Source organism: Peromyscus maniculatus, chromosome 1, assembly GCF_049852395.1.
Source record: "Peromyscus maniculatus bairdii isolate BWxNUB_F1_BW_parent chromosome 1, HU_Pman_BW_mat_3.1, whole genome shotgun sequence".
Classification (NCBI taxonomy): domain Eukaryota; kingdom Metazoa; phylum Chordata; class Mammalia; order Rodentia; family Cricetidae; genus Peromyscus; species Peromyscus maniculatus.
In genome coordinates, this window is record NC_134852.1 from 184,148,874 (window position 1) to 184,173,180 (window position 24,307).

Consider the following 24,307-nt stretch of genomic DNA (forward strand, 5'->3'; position numbering starts at 1 on the left):
AGACCCCATCTTCATAGGATCTACCCTGAGCCCTCTGTCTAGATTTATCACATATGGCAGACAGCTGGCTGAGCATCCATGTTTTCTAGAACCCTGACTTATTTTTACACATGTTGTACCTCTAGAGATATGCTGCCTCACCTGGTCATAAATCTAGTCCACTGTGACAGGTGACACACTGAATGAACACTCTGTGTTTAGAAAACCAAATTCAACCTCAAAGACAAATCAAGGTCTAGACATAAGATTTACCGGCCTTTACTGTGGTGAACTATGAAGAAGCCATGTAACTGCAGAAAAGTACCAAAGATGAAACAGAAATTGTAGCAGTATTCCCCTTTCCTGAAACCTGCTATCTGGTTCTCGGAGCAACAAAAGACTTGAGTTTTTATTCGTTTTAATGGCTATTAGTCAGAAATTGCTACCAATCAGGTCGTGTATAGGCACTGGGCCACAATGGTTGACACAGTAGAAGATTCCATAGGTCAATATTACGAGGGAGCATTGCTAGGAAGGAAACGCAGACAAGAGACAAAAGGGGAGGGGGCTACTCTGGGGTAAAGCAAGAGCCCTCTGAGCAGGGGACACTCAACTAAACAGTGAGGAAACAGCAGCAGCATCCATGTTGGAAAGAGCAGGCCACCTAGAGGAGATGGCCAATGTAAATAATTGACAAATTACAGAGAATGGAAAATGTCTAAAATACATAGTGTGCTATCCTGTATACAGCCTACCATTAAAAAACGGCAGCCTAAATGAAACGATCTAGAAAAATAATTTCTTCACAGATGAGCAGAGACAGCAAGACTAAATAAACCAATATCTATGTGGAAATAGAGAAAAATCACAAAAGAGCTTTCTCATTAATAAAAAATGAAATAAAATAACACAAATGAAAGTCACTATGCCCAGATGGTTTCAGAACAGAAAATCATGAAATCAGATTAGCTGATCCTGCTCACACCTGAGATCTAAGACAATATGGAAAAAGAAGCAGGGCTTGACATTTAAGAACTATTTTCTATAAAGTAAATATCATATTGTTACCAATACCTAACAAATACTGTAAACACACACACACTCACAAACACACACACACACACACACACACACACACACACACACACGCTACAAAACAGAACAATGTCATTGTTCTAGGTTTATTTCTGTTGCTGTGATAAAACACCCTGACAAACAACAACTTAGAGGAGAAAGTGTCTGTTTTAGCCAGCAGTTCCAGGCTACTGTCCATCAGTGGATTTCTGAACGCAAGCAACCAAACTCTATAGGAAGAAGAAGAAGAAGAAGAAGAAGAAGAAGAAGAAGAAGAAGAAGAAGAAGAAGAAGAAGAAGAAGAAGAAGAAGAAGAAGAAGAAGAAGAAGAAGGAGAAGAAGAAGAAGAAGGAGAAGAAGAAGAAAAGGAGGAGGAGGAGAAGAAGAAAAGGTAAATTTTAAAAAATCATTTAGAACTTAAAAGCAGACAGTTCTTTCTTACTTTTATTCAAAACCCAAGCCCAGTGAAATAAAAAAGTCATCATCCTAGTTAGCTTCTCTTTTGTGATAAAATACCGACCAAAAGCAAGTTGGAGGAGGGAAGAGCTTAGCTGGCTCACACTTGAACAGGTTCCACTTTGGAGGTGCTGAAACAGAGACCATGGGGCCTTACTCCCTGGCTTCCTTCCTCTGCCCGCTCAGCTTGCTTTCTTATCGCACTCAGGACCACTTGCCCAGAGATGCCACCACCAAGAGTGGACTGGACCCTTTCACATCAATCATCAATCAAGAAAATGCCTTGCTGACATGTCCATGGGGCAGTCTGATAGAGGCAATTCCTCAACTGAGGCTCCCTCTTTCCCAGGTGAATCTAGTTTGTGTCCAATTGACAAAAACCAACACAGCAATTCATGGTCAATAAAAATTTTAAATTTTCAAAGCATACCATGAGCAAAAATGTTAATGTTTTAAGGAACCAAGATTTCCAATGTAAAATTAATACAATTATAAAATTCAGAGAAATTAAAATCAATCTCTGTCATTTTAGCTGCATTTGGAAAGCCAGAATGTTCTTCCTATTTCTTTCTTTCTGTAGTATGCACGTGTACAAGTTCTCTCCATGGACAAGACCATGAAGAAATATAACCCAGGAGCATTAGGCATTTCCTGTGTCCAAACAGTGGTTCCTAAATTGCTTTCCCTAGGAGGCAGAGCGAGACCATTTTTAGAGGAGTGCCTGACTCCATGGTTTACATGGGAGGTCCTTAAAATGGATGGATCAGACTGACAGCTCCTGAATCTAGTGTCAATCATAGTTGAAGTGAGAAAAGAGATACTGTGTGTATCTGGCTTTGTGAAATAGAAAATAAACAACATTTACGATCAAAGCCTTGCTGGCAAAAAGAAATGAAATCCAATCAAAATGTAAGCTGAATCTAATCAAAATTTAAACCAGGTGTGATATCATGGTACCTGTCTGTAATCCTATGGGTGGTAGTCATAGGAGGCTCACAATTCAAGATCTTCCTTGGCTATATAGTAAGTTCAATGCTAGATTTAGATCCTGTAATTAAAAAAAAAAGACTAAATAAATAAACAGATAGATGGATGTTAGCTCACATGATGAAGGGATTGGCTGTCATGCCAACATGAAGACCACAATTCAGATCCCCAGAATCCATGTAAAAGCCAGGGGAGTATGGCAGTTCGCCTGTAATTTCGGCACAGAACAATTTCTCTGGGAAGCTGGGAAGCTAGACTAGATGAATCGGCATGTTCCAGTTCATTGAGAAACCATACCTCAAGAACTAAAATGAAAACTTCAGAAGGACACCTGAGGTCAACCTCTGGCTCCAAACTATGTGCATACACAAGCACTCGCACACATGAACATGCATACACACTACATGCATATCACACACTTATATACACAAAAAAGAAAAGATGAGAGGAAGCAAGGGAGGGAGGGAGGGAGGGAAGAAGGAGGGAGCAAGGGAGGGAGGGAGGAGGGAGGGAGGGAAGAAAAGTTATGTTTCCTACAAACAGTGAAGACAAGAAGGAAAAATAAATCATGAGGAAGGAATTTGTCATAATATGAGGAAAAAATCTAGTAGACAACACGGTTTCCATGACAAGTAACGAAATGAAAGAAGGTGTGAGAATTGTTTTATAATAAGGTCAACAGAGGAGACAAGTAAAAATGCTAAGCACAGAGCTAGAATGGACTGATTAAACGGAGCCAGTTCGAAAAGACATTCGTTAGACAATGGGGGCAATTTGGCCATCAACTGTGCATTAGATGGAATTAAGGAGCCAATGAATTTGTCAGACATGAAAGTGACTCTGTAATTAAGTAAAGCAATGAAAGGCTTTGTTAAAGAAACATTAACTATTTTCAAGAGAGATATCCAGATCAACCTCTCCCCACCCCAGAAAATGGGAAAGAAAAGGAATGAGACCAGGAGAAAGTACGAAATTTCTAAAGCTGCATGGTGAGATAGGCAAGCTATCATCACACCAGTTTTTTATAGTAGCGAATGTTTCAAATTTTCCATAATAAAACAATTCCTAAAAAACACTTCGTGGTAGTCGTCTAAAAGTGGGTTCCTGGCAGGGCTCTCATGGTGCTCTGCTGGAACCATGGTGAAGCACAAGAAGAATGAGGGAGACCTTAGATTCCTCTGATAAGTGTTATATCTCCCAACCATGGAGGAATACATTATTTCTCAAAGGACTCCCTTTGATGCCCAAAGATGATCACTGAAATGTTCTTTGCTTAATCCAAAAAAAATAAAAAATAAAATGCCCTTGAAGATTGGAACACCCTCTTTTCAATGGGGTCTCTAAAGCCGTCTCCATTCATAAAAGCATTTCTTGAAACTGAAAACACTCACCTTACATGTGACCTGAGTTACTGAAAGATTAAAAAGTTGTTTACTGTCATGCAGCATCTTCTAAATATAGGTACAGCCATCTTCTGCCTTCATTTAAAATTGAACCATTCAAAACTTAAGTTCATCATGATTTGTTTCTGGATTGTTTCCAGGTAAATAGAACAATAAACTGACATTTTCCTAATTGCTTTAGAGAGGATTAACTTACATAAGACAGAAGAAGACCAACTGGCTTCAATCTGAACTAAACATATTTACCCTTCATTCTGCCGCCATATTAACATATAATAGATATTCACAGTCTTATCCATTGTCATTAAAGATCAATTTTAAAAATTTAATCCCAGCACCCGGGAGGCAGAGCCAGGTGGGTCTCTATGAGTTTCAGGCCAGCCTGGGCTACCAAGTGAGTTTCAGGAAAGATGCAAAGCTACACACAGAAACCCTGTCTCGAAAAACAAAACAAAACAAGACAAAATTCCAAATATAATAGATATTCATAGTCTTATCCATTGTCATTAAAGATCAATTTCAAAAATTCCAAATTTTCTCTCTTTAAAAGTTCAGTTAGTGTTGTTGGAGTTATCTCCAGTCCCGCCTGGGCCCGCAACCACTCAGACCCAAATAAACACACAGATGCATATATTATTTAAACTGTTTGGCCTAATGGCTCAGGCTTCTTACTATCCAGTTCTTATATCTTAAATTAATCCATTTCTATCAATCTATATGTTGCCATGTGGCTTGTGGCTTACTGGTACTTTCACATCATGCTTCCTCTGTCTCTGGCTGGCGACTCCTGACTCAGCCTTCCTGTTCCCAGATTTCTCTTCTCTGCTTATTCTGCCTATACTATACTTCCTGCCTGGCTACTGGCCAATCAGCGTTTTATTTATCAGTCAATCAGAGCAACACATTCACAGCATCCCTAGCAAGTTAGAGCTACACTCCAATTGATTTGTTTAATTTTTCATGATACATATATTAGGTTTAGATTTTACTAAACTCTTGACAGTGATAATCAATGCTCATAGCTAAACAATATTATATGATATCAGTTGATATAAAATGGCCATCTTGTGAGGACAGAGTAAAGAACAGAATAAATTACTAGACCCTCTAAATAGGAAGGCACTCAAGAATCTCTTTTGGGTGATTCCCAAAGAGGAGGAAATCAATCCAATCTGCTGGCCCATGTTGTAATCTGCTGCTGCTGTCAAAGCACTGTGGAGTGAGTGACTTAGAGGACAGAAATTTAATGCCTTATAGCTCCAGTTGCTGTGGAGTAATCCTTCTGTACACCCTGAAAATGTGTTACGTTGCTCTTATTCTTAATAAAAAAGCTGATTGGTCAATAGCTAGTCCAGATTTTGGGGGCAGAGAGAATGCTGGGAAGAAGGGTAAAGTCAGAAGAGTCACAAGCCAGATGCAGAAGAAACATCATGAAGTTCATAAATGAGGTAAATGAGGCTCAGGGCATCACATAGATTAATAGAAATGGGTTAATTTAAGTTGTAAGAGTTAGTTAGTAATAAACCTAAGTTACCAACCATGTATTTGTAATTAATATTGAGTCTCTGGATCAGTTATTTGAGAACTGGTGGGCAGGAAAGAAAAGTCCACCTACATCCAGTGTCTGGAAGTTTAAGATCAGTGTCAATAGGAAAGATTTCTCTTGAAAAACTGAGAGAGAGCCTGCTTCATGCCTCCCTCCCGGTCTATGCTGGTTTGCTGGCGTTTCTGGCATCCTTTGACTGTAGAGATGTCCTTGTGACCACTGCCCTCATAGTCATACTTCCCTCTCTTCACATGCATTTCTTTGAATGGCATTATTTTACAAACACACCAGGTTATTAGATTAGGCACTCACCCTTCTCTAGTATAACATCTTTTAAACAAATTATATCTGTAGGCAGAGTTTTCTTGTCCCATAGCTGCTCTCAAATAACCAACACAGAGGCTTAATATTATCTATAAATGCTCAGCCAAAATCTCAGGCTTGTTACTAGCTAGCCTATATTTCTATTTATGTTTTGTCATGTCGCTCATGACTTGTTACCTCATTTTCTACACATCCTGCTTCCCCAGTGGCAGGCTGGTGTCTCCTCTTGGCCTACTGACTCTGTCCTTCTTTCTCCCAGCATCTGTTTGATTGCCCCACCTATACTTTTTGCCTGGCTATTGGCCAATTAGCTTTTATTAGCTAATTTATTAACCAATGAGAGTAATAAATATTCATAGTCCACAGAAGGATTAATCCACAGCATACATCTGGAATGACTTTGTTTCTAAAGTAAAATATATTCAGACAGGTGGTCAGTGGCAGGACTTCACTTGGCTCTTTGGAAGGAACACAATTCAGCTCATACAAGAGAGTAAAAAAAAAAAAATCACCATATCTACCCTAGATAGGGTAACTAGTGCTATGATGAAACACCATGACCAAAAACAAGTTGGGAAGGGAGGAGTTTATTTGGCTTACACTTCCATATTGTAGCCCATAATTGAAGGAAGGCAGGAAAGGAACTCAAACAGGGCAGGAATCTGAATGCAAGAGCTGATTCAGAGTCCAGGGAGAGTGGAGAGGTATTACCTACTGACTTGTTCTTCATAACTTGCTCAGCCTGCTCTCTAATAGAACCCACAACCACCAGGTCAGGGGCAGTACCACCCACAATGGGCTGGACCCTCATACATCAATCACTAATTAAGAAAATGCCCTACAGGCTTGCCTACAGCCTGATACTACAGAAGCATTTTCTCAGGTGAGGCTCCCTCCTCTCTAATGACTCTAGTTTGTGTAAACTTGACATAAAACTAACCAGCACAACTGATCACTTGTTAACTTGGCACACAAACAGAAGAGTATTAAGCCACAACCTTTCCTTTCTTGTTCATCCCCAAGACCACACATTAATGTTGACATCACAATATAAAACATTTTGCAAACTTAGAAAGTTTCACAGTTTTACAAATTCAAACACTTTAAAAGTTCAGTCTCTTTTTTAAGAAAAAAAAAACCCAAAGTCTCTCAACTGTAGGCACCTGTAAAATAGAAAATAAGTAAGATATTCTCTTATTTCAAGAAGGAAGAACCAGGGAACAGGCACAATCAAATCAAAGAAAAACAGCTGCTGCTGCATAAATAACTCAGTGTCCAACATCTTGGATCCACTCCTGATCTCCTGGCCTCTTCCAAAGGGCCTGGTCCTTTTTCCTGGCTCCACAAGCTGTCGCCAACACAGATCACTTCCTGGCTGGTTCAGGCTGGCTCCACTCCATGGCTGTTGCTGTTCCTGGCAGTGGTGCCACTGGCCTCGCCAAAATACTGGGGTCTCTTGCTACAACTGGGCTATACTTTCACTCATAGCCTCTACTGGGCTCTCTCCAGGAACTCCAGCTCTGTCCCACATCTTCCTCATCTTCCCTCCATGACTCCTTCATGCCTTCAAAACTAGTACCACCTAGGTGACTCTTATGCTCCCAAGTTGGGCTTCCAGCACAAGGTACAACCATAGCCATCTCTGGAACACAGCTTCTGTGTGCTAACTCAAGATTTCCAGAAGATTTCACCTCAACAATGCTGGTCTTTTCTTAACTACAGCTGATTCTCCATCCCCAGCTGACCACCATCCATTGTCCCAGCAAAGCAAAGGTTTTACTCTAGTGGTTTTTGTCTCTTCTCAATCACAGCAGCTTTTTTAGTCCCAGAAGCATCAGACACCACAAATTCTTCACATAAAAGACTTGGTGAAGTCTTTGCTTCCCTCTGAAACTTCACAAGCCAGACCTCCATTATCAACGCTGCTCTCAACTTTCTTATCTTTCAAGTTCCCAAAGAATAGCCCACTGGGCTCTTAACACTCGATGAACTAGCCCAAAGTTTCAAGGTCCTTCCACAATTCTCCCAAAAACAACACGGTAAGATCTGTCACAGCAGTACCCCATGATCCTGGTACCAACTTCTGTCCTAGTTAGGATTACTATTGCTATGATGAAACACCAACACCAAAAGCAACTTGGGGAAGGAAGGGTTTATTTGGCTTAAATTTCTATATTATAGTCCATCAGGGAGGGAATGCAAACAGGGAAGGAACCAGGAGGCAGGAGCTGATGCAAAGGCCATGGAGGAATGCTGCTTTGTGGCTTGCTCAGCCCACCTTCTCACAAAACCCAGGACCACCAGCCCAGAGATGGCACCATTCATAATGGGCTGGGTCCTCCTGCATTAATAACTAATTAAGAAAACATCCTACAGGCTTGCCTTCAACCTGATCCTACAAGGACATTTTCTCATTTGGGACTCCCTCCTCTCTGATGACTCTAGCTTGTGTCAACTTGGCATACAACTAGCCAGCACAGTATCATTTCCCACAAATCAGCTAGTAAAAATCTTCCCCTCTAATTTATCAACTTACAAAAAAAAAGTTGATATGTGTCCCAGCCAGAGAAGAAAATACCTCAACAATGGCCTTCCTGGGACTTTACTAAGCACATTAATCAAAGCTCAGGTTCCAACTGTTGTAATGGTAAAATGTTATTGTGGAAACTTATATTCCCATCATTTTGAATTAAACAACCCAAAGATTGTTTGACAATTCCAAACTATTAGGGTTCCAAGTATTTTCTGTATCATTGTTGTCTTTAATACAAAGACAAAGCTCCTATCTTTGGGCTTGATGGCTGCCCAAGTTCTTGCCATCATATTCTACATCTATAAGGAAGGGAACCTGGTCAGTGGATTATATGTCTGTACCTTCTGTGAGCATACATGGGAACAAATTGCTTATCTCATCCCTTTAAACAGAATTTAGAAGATAGCTATCTCAACTGTCAGATGCCATGTTTTCTCTCCCAATAACCAAAAGTGCCACAATGGGAGAACACATGAGCAGACATGAGGCAGCCACCACAACACCTCTGCTATGTCCATTCACCCAGCATCCTTCATTGATTCCCTGAAAATTCCTGCCATTCTTGGGAAATAGCTGGCCTTAATTTTCCAAGGCCTACTCTACTCCCATCTCTTGACGGTTTCTGCAACATCCAATGACTGGACTTTGTTGAAATTCTTCCTTCCCACACTCCTACATTTCCCATTTCTTCTTAGTATTGTCTGGATTATCTCCTCATCTTTTTTTTCTAAATGTGATTGTTTCCCTAAGGCCTGCATTCCAAATCTTCTGTTTCCTCCCTCTTTACCCTTCTTTTAGCAAAGTCATCAGCTTCCTTTTCTCCAGCCATCAGCTTGAAGTTGATGTTTCTGTGACCTCCCATCTCTGTTCTAGCTTCCCTCCAGTTTCCCTGTTCCATATTCCCCAGTGTGTACTAGATTTGCCACCTGGACATTCTGTCAAAGGCTCCTATGTCCTAAACCAGACAGCAGTCAGTGTCCTGGATCTGCACTCTGTTACCTTTCTCTAACTCATTATCGCCCAAACCACATTTCAAGAATTTCATTGTTTCTTACCTGTCCTCCCAGTCTCGTTTCCCAGACAACCAATCTATCATGTCTGTTTTAATTCTAGACATTTCTGTACCAACCCCCTTCTGGGCTGTTCCTAAATCAGTGTACTGATTCTTATCCCACATTCCATCACCCAGAGATCCAGACCACACTGACAGGCTCTGCTCCTTTCTCACTATTTCAGCCTTCAGACTATGCTATCACAGAGTATCAAAACACAACTTTGAAAAAAGATTTGGGAAAGCATGGTAACATCTAGGCCTGCTATTATTTGGCTCGCAGAGGAAGAATTTTGATTTTTTAGTTTCCACTATTTTCCAGGCACATAATCATACACATCATCCAAAAAAATGAACAGCCAGGTCAACTGAGTATCGAGATACACCAAAGGTGACAACAACTTATTTTTATTTTAATTTCATAATTTAAAAAGGTAAATAAGATAAATGTTCTTCTTTTAGAGATTACAAAGTTGAAATGAAGAGACTGAGGTTTTACAAAATTACTTTATTCTGGGGCCTGAAAGATGGATCAGCAGCCAAGAATGTGTACTAAAGAACCAAGTTCAGTTCTCAGCACCCATATCAGGCAGCTCATAACTGCCTCAATCTGAGGGCAACTCTAGATCGAGAGGATCTAGTTTCCTCTTCTTAACTTTTTGGACACCTGCACACACACACACACACACACACACACACACACACACACACACACACACAAACACACACACAAACACACACACAATCAATCAAGACAAGTCATTAAAAATAATTTGTTCAAAGGCTGACACTATTTAATGATAGAACTAAGATTCAAGTCAGTTACTTCCCAGAACATCCTCTCATCATCCTTAATGTTAGAGAAATCAAAGTCACTGGTACTATCACCATTTCACAAAACAAGCAAAGAAGTTGCCTTCTCATGATCACAGGCACAATGCAACAGCAGGCTGGGTAAAGCCCATGTTTTCTTCTACTTCACACAACTTCTATTTACATCCTATACACATAAGCCACCCTCAGTCCCCATGAGGTTTTGTTATACCTGTAAATCTTCAAGAGGAACTGATAAAGAGGGACTGGGCATTAAACAGGCCAAGATACATTGACATTTATATGTGTGGCTCAGATTTCTAGTATCTGTAAGTATTTATGGAATGTTAGCTAAAGCTCTGGGCTTCCTTTAAAAAGACAGCCTGCAGTATTCACAGTCTGTATTCGATGCTCTAGTGTTAGGCTTAAAGGACGGGAGGGAAGTTAAAGGGAAGAGTGGATTTGGATCATCCTTTAGATAAGAGGTTTGTTAGCAGCCCTGATAATAAAGGGCAGAAACGCAAGTTAAGCTTCAGCCCAGCCAAGAAAACAAAGCATGTTGTTTTTAAGGCAATGGTCCTCAACCTTCCTAATGCTGTGACCCTTTAATACAGTTCCCTGTGTTGTGGTGACCCCCAACCATAAAATTATTTTGTCGCTACTTCACAAATGTAATTTTGTTACTGTTGTGGGTCATAGTGTAAATACCTGATATGCAGGATATCTAATATGTAGCCCCAAGGGGGCTGCAATTTATAGGTTTGAGAACCACTGTTTTAAGGTCCCTTGGGAGGATGTAGGGAAGGGGAGGTGTTGTGTCATGAGAAAATGGTACCAAGTCAGCTGACATCATCAAATCAGGTTAATGGACACGATATTTCTAGAGTTTTGGGCTGGAGCAGGTAGTTTGGAAAGTCTTAAGGTCATTTCGGGATAAGGAGTACTTGGGAAATTTTGTAGAACCATACGTCTATTTAATATGTGACCTCATCAGGCAGGGACACCGAGGGTGTTGTCCAACCTTTAGTAAGGCCTAGATAACCCAGAAGACATCTTCCCAGGAGGTACAGGTTAAATATCTATGTAATATGATACTTCATAGGTGCAAAAATGAACAAAGATATCCTAGGTCTGGAAACATGAGGTACATGGGAGGAAAAAGAGCAATCTTAATAAATTCAGTTCAAACAGAGAGAAAGAGTTACAATCCATAAAGACAGAAGCGTGAGGTGGCACCAATACCATGGGAAACTAAAGTCAGTGCTGTTGCTTTATTATTAGAGCACAGGACAAATATCATGTTGTAAGAAAACAGTTTGAAGGAGAAAATGCAAATAGAAACCATTTATTATTATAAAGACAATCTCATTATTAGAGCTCTGACCAATGTCCTCTTACATTCTAATTATAGACTTGATAAAATACTCACTATTTCCTCTGCCTGGAACAGTCTCCTTGTCCATACATAATATCTATATGCCCAACATAGTCCATTCCATCACCTCTTGTTGATCATGCCAACAGACTCTACTCTCTCGTTACTCTAATTCAGACTATGCTAACATAGAGTATCAAAGCACAGCTTTGAGGAAAGATTGCAAAAGCATAGTAACATCTAGGCCTCTTATGATTCAGTTCTCAGTGGAAGAATGGAAGAGAATCATCCTATACAATAAATAGTGGGTCTAGGCACAAGCACAAACACAATGTTCCTTCTCTTCTGGCTAAATTCTTTATATACTTTAGGTCTTAACTAAGAGGTCATTTCCCAGGAGTTGTCATCTCTAGTACTATGAACTACTATAGCATTGGGGGCCATGATGTACATTAGGCGTCTATTGACCTGCCTGCTTTATCCTTTAAACTCTAAGTTCACTAATAAAGAGAACAGCTGTGTGGCCTCATTGTGTTTTATCTTAAAGATTTAATGTCAACCACAAAGTACACAAGTACTCAATACAAACTTGCTAAAGAAATACACACCTTTTCTCCAGAGCAAATTTCAAATTCTCTTGAGGATTGTGGTTCTGATGGCTTTCCTAAAATATATTTCCTAGGGTAAAACCCATTGTCATTTGTCGTGGGTAGTCATTTGAGCCATTCCCTGAAACACTGCCCCTAGTGAGGCAGCTGTAGCAGTTACACCTGCCTATGACCTTGAGGTACCGGCCTCTGTAGGCGTGGCCATCTGGGATGCATATAAGCTAGCTAGCCCCTCTTGGCTGCCTCACGGTTCTGAATGCTGAGATCTTGGGCCAAGCTGTTCAGCATGAGACATAGCTCAGCTTTCCCGGAACATATGATAAATCTCCCATGGTTGTGAGTTTACCCCCAAATAAATTCCTTCGATCATTAAATAGACTCCGTGGATTTATCCCATTAGTCATTATTTCAAAGAGAAAATAAGTTGGGACTGCAGGTATGACCACTTATTGTAGAAAGCTATAGGTGTGGCCATAACTGAGATATGAAAAGTAATATGGTAATGCAAGAGCTGATGCATGGTTTTCCATGCCCATTTCTCCAAGTCACAGGTCTCCTTCCCTCAAACATTGAAGTATCATTTTAAAAATGAGCTTTGTACAGATAAGTGCCAGGCATGCACCATGGATCAAGAAGTAAATCTCCAAAGTTACAAAATAATACATCTTGTTGATGTACTTTAGAAAGTTGTACTCTCTATCTCTTTTTTATTATTATTAAGAAAATTTTTCCATTCATTTTACACACCAATCAAAGATCTCTCTCTTCCTTCCTCATGCCCCCCCCAGCCTCCCACTCTCAACCCACCTCCCACTCCCCTCCACAAGAATGCAAGGCCTCCCATGAGGCCTTGCCAGGAGAGGCAAGTCCAAGCCCCTCCCCCTGCCTCAAGGCTGGAGAGGTATCCCATCATAGGCAGTGGGCTCCAAAAAGCCTGCTCATGTACCAGGGGTCGATTCTGATCCTACTGCCAGGGCCCCCCCTCCCAAGCAGATCAGGCTACACAACTGTCTTGCCATGCAGAGGGCCCAGCCCAGTCCCATGCAGGCTCCACAGCTGTTGATCCAACTTTCATGAGTTCCCACTAGTTTGGTTTGGTCGTTTCTTCAGGTTTCTGCATTATGATCTTGATGTACTTGCTCATAGAATCCCTCTTCTCTCTCCCCAACTGGACTCGTGGAGCTCTTTATGCTTGTTATTAGGACTTGTACTCATTTCTCAGGGCAGAAAACAACAAATATTCTCTTCCCAAACCTCCCTTGTAGCTATGAATAATCAATCGCCTGGCACAGTTCTGGAGAAGGAAATATAATGAGGATTCTTCTTGTGTTCTTACTAGTTTCCACCTCCCAAAGGAAGATCCTAAATGGAATCTTCCTTCCCCCTTTACTTCTTCATGCAACTGTACAGAGCAATCTTTTAACTATGAGGATAAGTCAAAAAATTAATATCCATATGCTGAGAAGAGTCTCAATGATGTCACTGAGTAAGTAGAACATACCTGAATTAGCCACCTTAGGAGTTATTCCTATGTGAGATTGTTTAGCATCTGGACTACTCTTGATCAGAAATACCTTGTTACTTACAACTGGGTGCATCTTAACTCTTTGTGTGGGACAATATCTATTTCCTTCCCTGAAATTTTATCATTTAAAGGTTTCAAAAGCCAGTTTAAATAAGCAAGTAAGAGTGAATGTTCAGGAACCATGGGTATCATTTTGAAACACTAAAGTTATGAAGAAATCATCTAATGATGGTAACTTTTGTTTAAGAATAAAATGCACATTTTAATACCAAGAAAGGCAATGGTCTTGCTTATACTAGATGAGACACATAAGACAGCAGGTTGCAAAAGGATGTTCACCTGTAAATTTATCTTTGATCTTACTATTCAAAATCAGCTGATAAATTTGTAACTAGCTACCTGCCGAGAAAACTTCTTGGTGTCCAAGAAGCTCACAAAGTACCTGCTATACATACTTCACCAGCATCAGACCTTCAGAGGGTGGGAGGGAACTGGGGATGGATGCATTTAGTTTGAGAGACTGTCTATCTACGAAGGTTATTTGTACTACCCACCCCCACCTTGAATAACAGAACCACAGCCTTCTTCCATCTTTCTTTCAAGTGTCCACATTACCTCTCATTACACAATACTTCTCCCAAGCATTTTTCCAAGTATAATTCTTCATTTATTATTAAATATTCTCTCGAACACTGACAATTTTTACAGGCTATGCATCAAAAATATAGACCTGAAAAAGAAATTATTCTATGCATTCTGAACGAATCACAGTATTCTTGAAATCAGAGTAGGCAAGGCACAGCAAGTAAAGCACAGACAGTTGGGCAAACAGACTCTCCTCCACAACAGTGCTCTCGCCAACCCAACCACCGCTTTCCACCTCCTTTTTCCAGAGCTTCCTCCATGCATTTTTGGCTCCACAAAGCTATTTCCAAACAAAAACAAGATCTGTGGCTTTAGGTGAACTGATCAGACCAGTTGCCTGGTGGGTTACTTTAGGCCCGGGTAACTATGGTTTATGCAGGGACCTGGTTGTTTTCTTACAGACTGCAAAAACTAGAAGCACATGGGCTAGAAGAGATTAAGTCTACTGAGGAACTATGTTTCTATCGTTTATTTCCATGCAGGGCTGGGTACACAGATACGGGATGCAATGACCATTGTCGCCTAGATACCAATGATAAAAAGGGACTCTTAGGCAGACTTTTTGAGAAAAACTTCATTGGGGAGAAAGGTGGTAGGAAATACATCCTTGTATTCTTCTGGACCATGAGAAATACATTTTAAAATATATCATGGTTTCTACTGTATATTGTTTTTATTTTGAGATAAACTATTTTCAAAATGTGTTAAGTCCTTGAACCTTTATACATAATAGGGTGTTCTTATCAAGACAGAAGTTCACACAACCCTTGAAAATCCTGATTAGTTCATTCTTCAGCAGTTAGCATTAGTTCATGTTTCAGCATAGAAACACTGTCTGGAAAATGGAGTCACTGAATCATGCTCTGGGCTCTTTTTGATTCGGTCTACTATGTTGAAGTATGTAAGCCAAAGGGGGAAAGTGCAGTTTTGCCTTACCATCATTGTTCTCAAAGTGAGTTTAGTATTGAAATAAAGATTGATTTTCTTCTAAAATGCTTCCTCCTTTGCATACCTACAATAATATGACTTGACGTTCAGAGATTGACTTTACTAATAATTAACTTAGGTAATTTTAAATGCAACTAGTACTTTCAGACAATTCATGTCAGATTGTCCTAGCTCATTCATTAGACTGTCTGTATCATAAGTGCTGAAACATTACTTTCAGATTAATATCTAAAAATTGTTTTGGGCTTCTTTCCTCCCAGATCATAACACCCAGTACAAAAGACATATAATAGATGATCTGAAATTTTATGACTTTTAAATGTCTCTCCAGAATTTATATTTCTGGTTGACTATTTTATCCTTTATTTATTCATCTACACAATTATCTCAATATGATGTCAGTAACTGTGAAGACCCAGGAATGAGAAAAACACTGGCTATCTATGTACCTTTAAATAACTATTCAATAATTCAAAGGAACCATGCATGAATAAGTAGCTGATAGGAGAACAGATAAATGCATTTAAAATTTCCCCTTTGATGACTGCATTTCCAGCCTTTGTTCTATAATCTACATTCAAGGCAAAGCTTTGTAGCTTGAGGTACACTTGACTGGTGAAAACATGTAAAATCATTTAGAGTAAATCTTGGGAAGGATAGACATGATCGAGCAGGATAAGGACACTTTGAGGAATACAAGGCATAATCAGATCACTGTAATGGCTTCCGCATAGTTGGACTCTGGAGGCCATTCCAAAAAAGATATGAAAATGAACAATAACCCTGAGCCAGGCAGACCCATCCCAAAGTGACTGATTGCAAGGATTAAGCTCATTTGAATGCAGGAAAAACTGGCATGCTAATTTTTCTGGCTTTATTTTAGCTGGGTTCATATATTTGTTGTAATGTTACATGATGCTTTGTAAATGCAACTAGAGGAAAATATATAATAACCTTACTCTAACCTAAAGTGAATTAAACCTCATTATTCCTCTCTGGAAGATCAAGTATCAATCTAGAGGACTTCTAGAAAGTTCTCTAGTTCTCATTCAATAAGTCTATAAATAAATAGGTTAAACATTGTTCACATATCTTCAGATACTATCAATATACTTCTGAGATTTCATATTAAAGGGAATTCTCTCTTAAGCAATCACAAAACCTCAAGTAAAATCATGCTTTAGGATGAAGACCACAGAGTGCATGGTTTCCAGAGGACTTCTCTCATACATATTCTCTCATCCACTAATAACTATTCTCTCTCTCTCTCTCTCTCTCTCTCTCTCTCTCTCTCTCTCTCTCTCTCTGACCATGCATGTGCATAATCATACAAACACATAGACACACATATGTGTCCCATTAGCAATAAACTATCTGTCCCCCAAACAGGGACAGTTACAAAAATCAAACTGGTAGTTCACATTTGTGTGAAATCACTCTATAATGTACACAGAGAAAAGCTGTTTTTCAATATCTGCCAACTTTTCACTAAGTAGTTACAACTTCAAAAGGAGAAGAAATGCCTTCAAATGCAAGTATGACAGCAGGCCTCAGAAGTTCTTGCTTCCGATTGTGTCCAAAATATCTTATTCTGTAGATTCCAGGCTGTGCAGTATCTGGAATATACCATTCAATTGTTGCATTGCTCAGACCCAGTATTCCCTTGTGCCAATAAAACCTGTTAACAGAAAACAAACAAATAAAAAATACAACATTGCTTTTTAAAATGTATGATTTTCATTCTGTGCAACAGCCCAGGTCCCCTCCCTACCAGATGACTTCATAATGATCATACAACATTTAACCTATAGGCTCAGCCTGCAGTGCACATCTTATACCAGGACCTGACTGGTAAGTTCACTCTTTGAACATCCTCCCCAGTCCCTAGATCTACCCTGAGTTCCACATCCAATACCCCATCCCAACCCAGTCATACATCCAATCTGCCCCCAACCTACAGGCTTTGGCAAGGATGTGCACCAGTCCAAGCTCCCCTCCTGCTACTTGACTTCACCACACCTCTACCATGGCCAGCTCTCAGGTCCACCCAGCTCACACATCCTGTGCCTGTCCCAGCCACATCAGACATAAAACCAAGTGAAGAAGTCCACATGCCCAGGTTATATATATATATATATATATATATATATATATATATATATATATATATGAAAGAACAGAACAATTTGTCTTCCTCTAAAATCCAGCAGTCCTATGGAAATGTTCTCCAATGATAATTATCTGGAAGAACCACAGGACACAACATTTGAAAAATAATCATAAACTTTATCCAAGAACTCAAGAACTTTACTGAACACACAAAGAAACAAACCAATTAACTTAGAGAGAATGAGTGCCTGAGTGATGCCCAAGAAAATACAAGCATAAGGCAGAATGAAGTAATAAAGACAATCCAAGATTTGAAAACTGTGCTGTGGAATAATCCTGTACACTGTGAAAATGTGCTGCTCTCATTGTTGATAAAAAGCTGATTGACCAGTAGCCTGGCAAGAATTATAGGTGGGACAGCCAAACAAGGAGAATGATGGGAAGAAGGACAGAGTCAAAAGAGACATCAGCCAACTGCTGAGGAAGCAGGACATGTAGAAAATGAGGTAACAAGCCATGAGCCATGTGGCAAAGCATAGATAAGAAATACGAGTTAATTTAAATGTAAGAATTACGTAGTAACAAGCCTGAGCTATTAGCTGAGCATTTGTAATTAATACTAAGCCTCTGAGTGATTATTTGAGAGTGGCTTCAGAACAGAAACTTCCATCTGCAAAGCTGAATTCAATAAAGGATAGAAACATTGAACAGAACTCGAGCTGAAATGAAGACAGAATTTTAAAAAACTCAATAACCCAACTAGAAAACTCAAAGGAAAACATACTAGTAGAATGAATCAAGCAGGATATATTAGGACTTGAAGACAAAGAAATTAAACCACATAAGCAAATAATATAGAAAAATAGAAAAATAAAACAGGACAGGGCCTGAAGTAAATATGGAATACCAGGAAAAGAACAAATTTTCAAATTATAGGCATAGATGAAGGCAATGAATCCATGTCAATGGATAAAACTAATCTTCAGATCTTCAACAAGACAATAAAAGAAAACTTCCCAAAACTAAGGAAGCTACACTACTGTACCCAGCAAATCTATATGCCATAGTTGAAGGAGAAAGAAAAAATTCAGAAAGAAGAAAACAGAATTCCTGTTTATTATATCAACGCTGAACAAAATACCAGAAGCAATATTTTAAATTCAAGAGAGGAATAACCATAGTCAAGCAACTATTTAAAAAAATGAAACTATAGTTACTGATACACAAAGTACAATTAAGAGTACAAACAACAGAAAGCAACAAATGACTATAAGCAACACAAACCATTCTATGATAACTTTAAGTATTAAAGCCCTCAACTCTCCAATCACAAGACACAGGATGGCTGAGTAGATTAAGAAACAAAACGTTCCTTTTGTTGTCTACAAGAAACTCAGCTTCAAAGATAAGCACCATCTTAAGGATGAAACAAAAAAATAAAAACCATTTACAAGCAAATGGGACATGGAAGCAGTCAAGCATTTCCTGGCAAAATAGACTTTGAACTAAAACTAATCTGAAAAAATAGTAAGGATACTTCATTCTAATCAAGGGAATATTAACCAAGAAGATATCATAATCCTGTGTGTGTGTGTGTGTGTGTGTGTGTGTGTGTGTGTGTGTGTGTGTGTGCGCGCGCGCAGATGAAGGACCTTTACAATGAGCTCTACCAAATCATGTCAACTCCTTCACCTAGTACATTTGTCAACCAATTTACAAGAAGGCCGACTAGTTTTTCAAGGAATTCCTGTGACCATGGGAAAAACAAAGTTGATGGAAGCTGGAGGGGGCCATAGCTCAGGGATACAGCACTTTCCTAGTATGTACCAGACTCTAGATTCTACCCCCAACAACACTAAATAAAAGCCAAAGATGTCAGCCAACATCTCATTGTACCTAATCCTAGAGAGGCCGACACTTGGCTGCTTTCAGTCAACAGAATCAAAATGGAGCCTAATAAATCAATTAAATATGGCCAGAAGGAGCCTTGGAAATGTGATAGCATTAATATCATGTCATGTATTAAGAAGTCTTTTAGTTTGTCCTTCCTACATTATGAAGCAACTGCTTTCAAGACTTCACAGACAAATAATCAATAGACATGCTTACCTTGTCTCCCAGGAGGCATCATTATACAATATCTGCCAGTCGGCTATAGACTCCTCATATTTCTCCACAGTGAGGAAGGTTTCATGGGTCTGAAATACAATTAACACCACTTCTCAAGCACAACACAGTCACAGAGAGATTCGGTCTGCATTGGTTCTCCTCACTACACAGCAACCCACCAATGCCTGCTGTACACATGCATTAGTATTTTACCCAAATTCCTAGGCACGTCCCTTTATGCAGTGTCTTCAGAATAATAGTTACCCCTTTTTTAAAAAAAAGCACAAAAGTTTAAGAATTTTAAAGAAGCATAATTATGGCATTCATAGCAAATTTGAAAATTTAAAATGAAATGAAATTTTAAAAAGACATAAATCAAGATCAAGAATACAAGCTTGTCTAGTCACCACATAATTGAGGAGAGGAAATGGGATGCCCCCTCTGTCTATCTGTCTCCAGGTAACTGAATTATTAGTTACCATGCTTTCCTACGTCAAAAAGTTGAAAGAAAAAAGAAAGCACAAATTGTCCCTGTCCTGGGGTGCTAAAGACACTTCTACAGTGTAATAATATATACCTAGACACCATATCATAAGCAGAATGTATTTCTACACTAGACGATAACTACAATAGAGCAACTTGTTTCAGACCAAGAATCCAGCTTCAAATAAAGCAAAGATTTGAATGATGTGACAAGCTAGTAAATAAAAAAGCCATAAATCTCCATTACCATCAAAACTTTTACACTGCCTCCCTGAAAGATAGGACTTGGGGCTGTGGAGATGGGTCATTCAGTAAAGTGCTTGCTGTAGAAGCATGAGGACCCAAGTTCGGATGCCAGAACCCATGTGTGCATGGTAGATGTGCCTATAGTCCCGGGACTGGGAAGGTGGAGATAGGTAGACCCCTGAAGCTCATTGGCTCCAAATTCAGTGAGAGGCGCTGTCTCAAAAAAAAAAAAAAAAAAAAAAAAAAAAGAAAGAAAGAAAGAAAGAAAGAAAAAAAAAAAGGTAGAGAGCCAATAAGGAAGATAAGAAATGTTGGTCTTTGGCCTCCATTTGAATGCACCCACAGCACATATGTGTCCACATCTCCATGAACACACACACAAATAGGAGTTGTGTGTACTTCATCTTTACACTTCACAACCCTTTATGCCTGCCATTTACAAGTCTCCAGATAACTTTAATAAATAGATTACTTATTTATATTTTGGTCATGTCATTGCTTAAGACAATTCTCTAATTATTCAACTGGTACATGACATTTAATAAGGAAGTGCTCATAACCACAATGACTAATAAGGAGAGCTATTTCTGCACTTTGAGGACATGGTGGTATTGTGGGGGCCTTAGATGGAGTAGGAGATAAGATGGTCCCTAATAACTAGGTCTAGAATACTGGTTGGAAAATGTCTAGGTCCCCAAACTATCAGGACAAAACATGTGACCACCTTTTCCCTACTTCTCTACCATAATCTCTTACGGGTATATATTTATTAAAAATTAATTTCTCTGCTACTGAGTTTACTTATATACAAAGTAAGGATAATAAAACAAGCTACTGGATAGTAGTGAGGATTAAATTAAATGCATGTAGCAGTATATATAAAGCATCTAGCTTAATACTTGGAGACAACAGTTGCTCAGCAATTAGGGATAATTATGATATGATACAGGTAATAAAGAGCACTAGAAATTGTTTTGCACGATTTCAGAGAGTTCTGAGAACTCTCATTATGATGCTGTGAGTACTCTGAGGATGTCAGGCATGATCCAGCATTTTGATATCTTCAAAAAGTAATGTGATGAACACGCCGATGTTCTAGTGGAGCTTGACCACAGACTGTCCAAACATTAGAACATTTCTCCACAAACTTACTGTGATGCTATCATATTGCCACAGTTCTAGCATGGAGTTATGGCATTTGAATAGAGAGAAATGATACTGTTCATTTGGGAGGAAGGTGTTTTGGATTATAAGTGATTTTGGACCCTAGGAAGAATGACTCAATATAATGGCTACATCCACAGTCAGGGTAGAAAAGTGATCTAAAAACCATGTCTACAGGTCCACTTCCCTCCAAAAATTTCTTCAAATTTTGTTGGGAGTTTGTGGTAGTGCTTTTTACCTTCTTTTGTTTTGTTTAATATTTTTAAAATTTTGTTCATTGGTGTTATTGAACAATTTACTGTATGCATGCCACAACACACATGTTGAAGTCAGAGGACAGCTTGTGGAAGCCATTTCTCTCCTTTCTCCCTGTTAGTTCCTGGGACTGAACTCAGGTTCCTCGAGATTGGTGACTAGCCTCTTTACAGAGTCATTTTACCAACCAGTTTCCTTAGTTTTATAAACAAGGCCTTGCTGTATAGGACAGGCTGGCATCCAACCCTTGGTTACCTAGCCTCCACTTCCCAAGTTCTGGGATTACAACTGTAGCCACTAAATCTAGTTTGGTTAAATATTTATAGTCAGAACCTGTATTGTTATTGTTTATTTGGATACAAGATTATTCTAAAGAAATTGCAAAAGACTACAGTCATTTAATTTCTAGACATGTTATATAAGTGTGTGTGGTTTATCATATATGTTAAAAAAGCAAAACATAGGACATTATTTTGTAACAAATTATTAACAGTAAACTCTAAGAAACAGATTTGTTGGGAAAAGAGGCACTTCCATGTTCTATTTTATTAATTTCTATTTATTAATTTCTATTGTATTAATTTCTATTTATTAATGTTGTTTGTTTTTACATCAGGCATATATTTCTTGTGTTATTTTTCCAAGTTAAACATTCTATTATGTCAACAGGAAAATGGCCAATGTAAACTAACATAAGGCACATGGAAGAGAACTCTTAGGGCATATACCAGTGTGTGATTACTCCAAAACAGAAGAGACAGGGTCTAGAGTAGCAATGCTGGAGGGGTGAGAAAGGTCCCCGAAAGTAGAGGAAATCACTTCCCTTTTTTTTTTTTTTTTGGCCCTTTCGATATGTTAATAAACTTAGTAAGTTCTAAATTTAAATGTGTAAGGGGAATGTCTCTGAATCTGTCTCTTCTGGAGGAGCAGGGTGGCCCTGCAAGAGTTGTTTTACACATGACTCCATGAATCTTCCTGTGTGCTATGTTCCATATTCAATTCCACACCAGCTGTACCCATTGAACATTTTCCCACCTTCCAAAATAAAGTAGGGAAAAAGCCTGATATATTTTTGGATATGTGAGATTCTCCTGTAAAGTGAAGGGAAACTTTAACAGCGAATTTAAATTTGAAAGATAACGATGCTCACCTGGTTTTCTGCTGAATTCTTTGGGTTAGCGCCTACAAATATAACTTCAACCACTTCTCCCTGGAAATAAAAATGGCACTCAATTAAATCTAATACAAGCCTCTTTACTGTATTCACATTTGAAGCATTATCTACTATACATTCTAGAATCCTGGGTATATATATTCCATATACATTCCTGTATACATTCTGCTCTATTTAATTAAGTAATCCCCTTCTAAGGTTGTTGGGAATTGGGACCAAAGAATTTTATTTTGGCAGATTCAGATATAAATAAAGATCCAGAGCTATACTTTTCAATGTGATAACACGTTAAAATGACTTCAAATTATATCACAGAACCCTATCATTAAACAACAGTCATAGAGACCACAGAGAAATCAGAAGTGAACCCACAGTTATAGCCACTCAGTCATTGACAAAGGTGTCAAAACATTGATTGGAGAAAAGACAGCCTTGGCAATGATCTCCAATAGCACAAGAAATAAGACCCGAACTAACAAATGGCATTGCATGAAATTAGAATATTTCTTCTGTACAGCAAAAGAAGCCATCAACAGAGTGAAGAGGTATCTACAGGATGCCCCAAATCTTGGCCAACTCTATACCTATCTTAGTTTCTTTTCCTATCCCTGTGATAAAATACTCTGACAGAAGCAACCTATGGGAGAAAGGACTTGTTCTGGCTCACAGTTCTGGCTCACAGTTCAAAGGTACAAGTTGAGGCAACACTGAGCTCACTTTCTACATTTTCTTAAAGATTTGTTTCTTTTTTAATTGTGTGTGTGTGTGTGTGTGTGTGTGTGTGTGTGTGTGTGTGTGTGTGTGTTTGTCTGCATGAGTATGGGTGCTTGCTGAGGCCAGATGCCTCAGATACCTCTAGGATTGGAGTTACAAGTGGCTACGAGCCACCCGACATGGGTGCTGGGAACCAAACTCATATCTCCTGGAAGAGGAGCGCACACTCTCAACTGCTGAGCCATTGCTTCAACCCCTAGATTCCTCCATTTTATACAGACCTGGATCTCCTTTTCAAAAATGGTCCGGCCAACAACTAAGATTTGCATTGTGTCAAACTGCTTTCTAAACACTGATGCAAATATAGACAAATGCTTCTCTTAGCTTTAGTCGGAGAAGCCTCTCTATACCATGAAGAGCAGTGAATGCAGATTCTTGCTTGCTCAAGGTGCTGAGAATAAAAAAGCTGGTTGGGTTCTCAGCCCTGAAAAGAACATTTATACCATTTGGGGGATATTGCAGAAGAATGTGTAGAAACAATGCAAGAGCCAGAAGATAGGGAAGAGGGCTGTGAAATGCTCCCTTCCAGGCACGACACTGCCGTTGCAATCATGGACTCACAGCAGCAGCCCCCACACAAGACTGGACCTGTCAAAAGTCAATCAAGAAAAGGGTGGCTTCTCATGTGGCTCTACCCATCCCTACTAAACCAGTGGCTACTTATGGATTCTAGGTGATGAGCAGTCGTTATCTTCAGATGTGAACCCACCGGTGTGCCCAAGAGGT

General features: G+C 39.2%; 1 protein-coding gene across 3 annotated transcripts in view; it reads right to left on the bottom strand.

The window, feature by feature from the left end:
- Positions 1-11,425: 11,425 nt before the first annotated feature.
- Asah2 (N-acylsphingosine amidohydrolase 2) overlaps positions 11,426-24,307 on the bottom strand; it is a 120,155-nt gene continuing 107,273 nt past the window's right edge. For all 3 annotated transcript variants that reach the window (XM_042262647.2, XM_076562209.1, XM_042262660.2), the window contains 3 exons: positions 22,784-22,843; positions 19,486-19,574; positions 11,426-16,945 (listed from right to left, as the gene is read on the bottom strand). In XM_042262647.2, the coding sequence (XP_042118581.2) occupies positions 16,756-16,945; positions 19,486-19,574; positions 22,784-22,843 (339 nt within the window). In that variant the 3' untranslated portion in view covers positions 11,426-16,755. The remainder of the gene's footprint in view (positions 16,946-19,485; positions 19,575-22,783; positions 22,844-24,307) is intronic.